The following is a 7,169-nucleotide window of genomic DNA, read 5'->3' on the forward strand; positions in this document are numbered from 1 at the left end:
GCACAGCTGTAATGCATTTGCCTTGCATGTGGCCGACCCAGTTTGATTCCCGGCATCCCATATGGTCCCCCAGCCTGCCAGGGGTGGTTTCTGAGTGCAGAGCCAGGAGTAATCCCTTAGCATCACTGGATGTGGCCCAAAAACCAATCATCAATCAACCAATCAATAAAGTTTTAAAAATCATATTAAAATATGGGGTTCGACCCCCAGCATCCCATAAGGTCTCCCAAAGCACTGCCAGGAGGGATGCCCGAGTGCAGAGCCAAGATCAAGCCTTGAGCGCAGATGAATATGCACCCCCCCCCCAAAAAAAAATAAGTGCCCCCAATACCCTTGGCCAATCCTGACCATAACCCACTACCATGGTTAAGTGGGTAAATTCTTTTCTTTTGTTTTTTTTTTTTTTGTTTTTGGGCCACACCTGGCGGTGCTCAGGGGTTACTCCTGACTGTCTGCTCAGAAATAGCTCCTGGCAGGCACGGGGGACCATATGGGACACCGGGATTCGAACCAACCACCTTTGGTCCTGGATCGGCTGCTTGCAAAGCAAACACCACTGTGCTATCTCTCCGGGCCCTAAGTGGATAAATTCTCCCTGGTCCCTACTAGGAGGAACCTCACGCCTCAGGCTTACACTCTCTCCTGGGCCCCAGTTTCCCCTTCTTCCATGCCAGGGTCTTTGCCCCTGTTTTCAGGAATATTCCTGTAAGACCAGCACCCTGATGTGTTTGTTCCCTGGGCACCGTAGGCACGAAGAGCGTCAGTTTCCAAGCCGGAACTTAGGCTGGGTGCGCCGGTGTAATTTCATCCAGAAATGGGATCTCGGGGCGCTGCCAGGACGCGGCAGCTCTGTGTAAAGGATCCAGCCTTATCGGTGCCTCATTTCAGAGTTCTTGAGGAAGCTGCAGCCCACAAAGCAAAACCCAAACAGGTCCTGACATTGCGCTCAGAGCCTGAACACAGCAACTTGTGTGAGCCTGAGTGCTGGGGACATGCACAGCTGCCCAGCTGAACTCTGGGTCCGCTGCAGAATTGCAGTTATCCTGGGAGGTGGCTTCCAAACACTTTTCTGCCACCGTGTCTGCTGCTGTTTGCTGGCCAGGAACCTGGCACCTTTGGCCACCTCAGTGGTATTACATGTACAGACAGTTGATAGCTCAGCACAGCACCCCAAGGAGATACACACTGTCCCCCTCAGTAGCTCTAGGAGAAGCAGTGACCCTTGAGAAGGGGCCCCGGGGATAGGCAGCTGCACACATGTATGACTCTAAATGTCCTGTAGCCACATTCCAAAGAATGAGAAATTGGGTCAGAGTGAAAGTACAGCAGGTAGTGCTTGCCTCCTACCCCCCAAACCGACTCATGCCCCCAGCATTTCCATGTGGTCCCCCAAACAAGCCAGCCAGAAATAATTTCTGAGTACAAATCCAGGGGTAACCCCTAAGGACTGTTGAGTGTGGCCCAAAAAGCCACACACACACACACACACACACACACACACACACACACACACACACACACACGAAAGCAAGAAGCAGGTGAGTCGGGGCCGGAGAGATAGCATGGAGGTAAGGCGTTTGCCTCTCATGCAAAAGGTCATCAGTTCGAATCCCGGTGTCCCATATGGTCCCCCGTGCTCGCCAGGAGCGACTTCTGAGCATGGAGCCAGGAGTAACTCCTGAGCACTGCCGGGTGAGACCCAAAAACCAAAAAAAAAAAGAAGCAGGTGAGTCATTTCAACACATCTGCAACTTACACCATTGTACATACAATATGGACACAGCCACATGCTGTCACAAAAATGCAAGTAAGAGTGTTCGTCATTTCTTTTTTGCATTATCTGTCTTAAAAATCCAGTACGTGGGCCCGGAGAGATAGCACAGCAGCGTTTGTCTTGCAAGCAGCCAATTCAGGACCAAAGGTGGTTGGTTCGAATCCCAGTGTCCCATATGGTCCTCTGTGCCTGCCAGGAGCTATTTCTGAGCAGACAGCCAGGAGTAACCCCTGAGCAACGCCGGGTGTGGCCCAAAAACCAAAAAAAAAAAAAAAAATCCAGTATGTGGGGCTGGAGTGATTGCACAGTGGTAGGGTGTTTTCCTTGCATGCAGCTAACCCAGGAAGGACTTGGGTTCAGTCCCCGGTGTCCCATATGGTCCCCCAAGCCAGGAGCGATTTCTGAGTGCAGAACCAGGAGTACCCCTAAGCTTCATCGGGTATGGCCAAACAACAAAACAAAACAAAACAAAGCAAAAAAAAATCCAGTGTATATTGTGTTCTTAGTTGTGGGCATTCAGGGAGCCTCAGGGGCCCTCCTTGTTTTCTCAACTAAAATCATACCATCTATTCCTGACAAGGTCAAAGGATAGATTCAATAGGGGTCTGCAGTGTCAGGGCCTCCCCAAGCGCCCCATCTGTAATCAGAGGACCTCCAGGGCTACTCTCTATGATATCTGAGAGACCAGGTGGTACCAGGAATTATACTGGGGTTGGTTGCATGTACACTCATGGTGTACAAGTGTGTACAGGTGTCCTCACCCTATCCTCTACCCATGTGCATTTTCCACTCACAATTTATTTAGTATCAGACCAGCCCCATTAGGGGTAGCATACCTGGTGATGCTCCAGGCTTACTCCTGGCTCTGCATTCAAGGATCACTCCTGACAAGTGTAGGGGACTATCTGGGATGCCCAGGATCAAACCCAAGTAGGGTATATACAAGACAAGCACCTTACACACTATACTATCAACTCCAGTCCTGACCAGTTCCATTTCAAGTTCAAGGTCACGTAAAATTGTTCTGGATGATACCAACTTCGGCTTTCCTCAGCCTGACAAAGAGCCCTCTGCAGTTGAGGTGATCATACAGAGGTCTCATGGGATGGTCCAAGATGTGATGTTATGTATCTGGGTTCAAATCCCAGCTTTAAATATTCTCTAGGTCAGGGGCTGGAGCAATAGCACAGTGGTAGGACATTTGCCTTGCATACGGCTGACCCAGGACAGACCTCAGTTTCATCCCCAGTGTCCCATATGGTCCCCCAAGCCAGGAGCTATTTCTGAGCACAGAGCCAGGAGCATCACTGGGTGTGGCCCAAAACCAAAAAAAAATTTTTTTCTCTAGGTCAGTGAAACTACTCCAGTCCCTTAGCCTTGGTGTCCATGGTTACCAAAATGAATAAGCAGAACACCCCTCCCAGTGGGTGCATAGAACCACCCTAGGATCAGACAAGAAAAGAACAAGAGCCAAAGAACTTTTCAGACTATGAGGTGTGTTGGGATTCCAATGGCTGCTACTAATCCATTCAGCACACATTGACTATTTTTTTTATCATGAAAGAAATTGAAGCAGTGAATTTTCCTAGCAAGATTTTAAGTTTAGGAGCAACTTCACAGTCACTCGGACTCAGAGAGATACTACAATGGGGAGGGAACTTAACTTGCATGCAGCCAACCTGGGTTTCATCCCCCCGAAGCCCATATGGTCCCCCAAACCTAACAGGAGTGACTCCTAAACACAAAGCCAGAATTAAGCCCTGAACAAAGCCAGCTGTGGCCCAAATACAGAAGTAAAGACCAAAAAGTCATTTTGTGGGTCCAGAAAGAGATAGTACAGTGGTAGGGCATTTGCCTTGCATGTGCAGTCGACCGAGAGGGACCCAATTTGATTCCCGGCATCCCATATGGTCCTGGCCTGCCAGGGGTGATTTCTGAGTGCAGAGCCCAGAAGACCCTTGAGTTCTGCTGGGTGTGGCTCAGAAACCAATCAACCAATAAATAAAGTTTTTTTAAAAAAGTTATTTTGAGGGTTCCCCTTTGCCCTGGCTATATGGGGTTATAATGAGGCATAACAATGAAGGAAATGAAATAAACAGGCACAGTGAGTGTTTCCTGTTCACTCTATTCATGATTCATGGGCATTAACGGCCTATATATATTTTGGGTAGGGGTCACACCTGGCTGTGTTCAGGGATTACTCCTGGCTCTACGCTCAGAAATCGCTCCTGGCAGCCTTGGGGGACTATATGGGATGCCGGAATTCAAATCACCGTCCTTCTGCATGCAAGGCAAACATCCTACCTCCATGCCATCTCTCTGACCCCAATGGCCTATATTTTGGGAAATGCCACTTGTCTAAGAATCTCCTGGTTTGTATATGCTCCACTGGAGAACTTGAAAGGAGAGAAGAATGAGGAGCAGAAGAAAGGAAGGGGGGAGAAGTAATAGCACAGCAGGTAGGGCATTTGCTTTGCTCATAGCCGACCCAGTTTCAATCCTCGGCATCCCACAGGGTCCCCCGAGCCTGCCAGAAGTAATTTCTGCACGCAGAGCCAGGAGAAATCCCTGAGTGCCCCCAGGGTGGTCCCCAAACAAAAATAATAATAAGGGGGAAGACTGGAAAAGTGAGGCCTTACATATGTGTGACCCTGACTTTGAGCCCAAGCACTTCATAAAAGAGAGGTGTATATAGTATTGCATATGGAAAAAAATCAATCATACATGTAGTATTTTTTTTATAAATGCTTTTTGTTTCTTTGGTTGGTTTGGGGACCATGCCCAGCAATGCCCAGGGCTTTCTCCTGACTCTGATCTCAGGAATCACTCCTGGAGGAGCTTAGAGGTTCATGTGGAGTACCTGGGATGAACCCTGCTTAGCGGCTTGCAAAGCAAGTACCCTATCCACTGTACTCTCTTTCCAGTCCTGTGCCTTTTAAAAAAATATATATATATTGATTTAAAAAAAGATGGATCAGTTCTGAGTGACAGCATCACAGTTGATAAGGTTATTTTTGTAAAAATGTTACATTAGCATATTGCTTATTTATGTACTTTTAAACATGTGATTCTTGGGGCCAGAGTGATAGCACAGAGGGTAAGGAGTTTGCCTTGCACATAAACCCAGATTCAGTCCCTGGCATCTTATATGGTCCAAGCCTGCCAGGAGTAATTTCTGAGTGCAGAGCCAGGAGTAACCCCTGAGCACTGCTGAGTGTGGCCCAAAAACAAATTAATAAAAATATGTATGTTTCTTGTGAAAATTACAATGTGCTTGTTTCATTTTCCAAAAATAGGATCCATATACCTTTTTTGGGGGGAGGGGGTCACACCCGGCAGCACTCAGGGGATACTCCTGGCTCTGTCTGTGCTCAGAAATCATTCCTGGCAGGTTCGGGGACCATATGGGATGCCGGGATTCAAACCACCATCCTTCTGCATGCAAGGCAAACTCCCTACCTCCATGCTATCTCTCTGGCCCCTATCTTTTTTTTAAAAGAAGATAAAATCTATCCTTCTGCTCCTCAGATGTAATAGTATTGAGATGTTTTACATTTTTAAGACCTCTCCCATGAGCATGGAACCACTCCTAAATTTATTTGCTGGTAGCAAAGTCTTGTTTGTTTTGCTTAGTTTGGTGACCACACTTAGTGATGCTCAGGGCTTAGCCCGGCTTTGCACTCAGGAATCACTCCTGGCAGAGTTGTGGGGGACCATCAGGGGTGCTGGAAATTGGAACCCTGGTTAGCAAACACTGGTTAGCTGCTATACTATCAGTCCGGTTCCAGCTGTTGATAAAATAAAATTGCCAGGAAAAAAATCAGTCTCCAGTGAAAGATTGTCAATTTATCACATTGTCAATTTAAGAGACCATGTATGCAATATATATGCAAAAAAAAAACAAAAACAAAAGAGGGGCCGGGCGGTGGCGCTAAAGGTAAGGTGCCTGCCTTGCCTGCGCTAGCCTTGGAAGGACCCCGGTGTCCCATATGGTCCCCCAAGCCAGGAACAACTTCTGAGCGCATAGCCAGGAGTAACCCCTGAGCGTTACCGGGTGTGGCCCAAAAACCAAAAAAAAAAAAAAAAAAAAAAAAAGAACAAAAATATATATGTGCAAGTAAGGAGTAATCCCTTAATTTAGAGTGTAAGAGAAAATTAGAAATAATCAGACAGGAGCCAACCTTATTTTGTTTTCCTTGCCCCTGATTTTCCCATGAAGAATATAAATTACTAGGCTAGAGGAATAGCTCAGATACTGGAGCACAAGCCATACATGGATTTTATTCCCAGTACCCCAAGAACCATCAGGAGTGACCTCCCACAAAAAAAATAAATAAATAAAAAGCTATAGTACAACACAAAAGTAGGGCATCTTCCTTGCACACAACTAACCCGGTTGATCCCTGGCATCTCATATGGCCCCTTAGCACTGCCAGGAGTGATTCCTGAGTGCAGAGCCAAGAGTAGGCCCAGAGCATAGCCAGGTATGGTCCAAAAAACAAACAAAATGGATAAAGGGGGCCCGAGTAGTAGGGTGTTTGCCTTGCACGCAGCTAACCTAGGACAAACCACGGTTCAATCCCCCGGCATCCCATATAGTCCCCCAAGTCAGGAGCGATTTCTGAGTGCAGAGCCAGGAGTAACTCCTGAGTGTCACTGGGTGTGGCCCAAAAACAAATTAATTAAGTAATTAATTAATTAATTAAGATAGCTCCCCAGATCATCTCAGTGGCTCCCATACACAGGAAGGACAAAAGTTACATAGCAGAGGGCCAGAGGCCAGCCACGGTGACAACTGAGTTCCCAGCTTTCGTGGGAAACAGTGGGTGAGAGCATGGCAGATCCATGTGATTCACTTTGAGTGCTCCAGGGCTCCAGCCTCCCCTACTTTCTTCTCATTGTCAACCTCTCCTCTGTTCCCTTCCCCCAGAAAATGATGAAGGATAACAATCTGGTTCGCCACCTGGATGCCTGTGAGACCATGGGGAATGCCACAGCCATCTGCTCAGACAAGACGGGCACGCTGACCACCAACCGCATGACAGTGGTGCAGGCCTACGTGGGCGATGTCCACTACAAGGAGATCCCTGACCCCAGCTCCATCAATGCCAAGACCATGGAGTTACTGGTCAACGCCATCTCCATCAACAGCGCCTACACCACTAAGATCCTGGTAAGGGCTGGGCCAGACTGGGGGCAAAAGTGGAGACAATCTCAGCCATGCAAGTCTGATTTTTTAATTTGTTGGCGGGGACTTCTCCCAGGAAGTGTTCAGAAGGTCAGAGACACCTTCACCTGTGAGGTCCATTGTCAGAGGGGTCCAATGATGCTCAGAGTCGGCATCTCAGTGTTATTCAGCCTAGCCAGGATCACCCCAACAGTGCCTGTGGCCTCC

At 47.9% G+C, this 7,169-nt stretch overlaps 2 protein-coding genes across 6 annotated transcripts in view; both read left to right on the plus strand.

The window, feature by feature from the left end:
• The window catches only part of ATP2B2 (ATPase plasma membrane Ca2+ transporting 2), a 259,107-nt gene that overhangs the window by 209,518 nt on the left and 42,420 nt on the right, over window positions 1-7,169 (plus strand). For all 5 annotated transcript variants that reach the window (XM_049766248.1, XM_049766250.1, XM_049766249.1 and 2 more), the window contains one exon: window positions 6,705-6,947. In XM_049766248.1, the coding sequence (XP_049622205.1) occupies window positions 6,705-6,947 (243 nt within the window). The remainder of the gene's footprint in view (window positions 1-6,704; window positions 6,948-7,169) is intronic.
• Window positions 1-7,169, plus strand: part of SEC13 (SEC13 homolog, nuclear pore and COPII coat complex component) — a 241,855-nt gene that overhangs the window by 178,692 nt on the left and 55,994 nt on the right. The gene's annotated exons all lie outside the window — the stretch shown is intronic.

The sequence above is a fragment of the Suncus etruscus genome, chromosome 20 (assembly GCF_024139225.1).
Source record: "Suncus etruscus isolate mSunEtr1 chromosome 20, mSunEtr1.pri.cur, whole genome shotgun sequence".
Taxonomy (NCBI): domain Eukaryota; kingdom Metazoa; phylum Chordata; class Mammalia; order Eulipotyphla; family Soricidae; genus Suncus; species Suncus etruscus.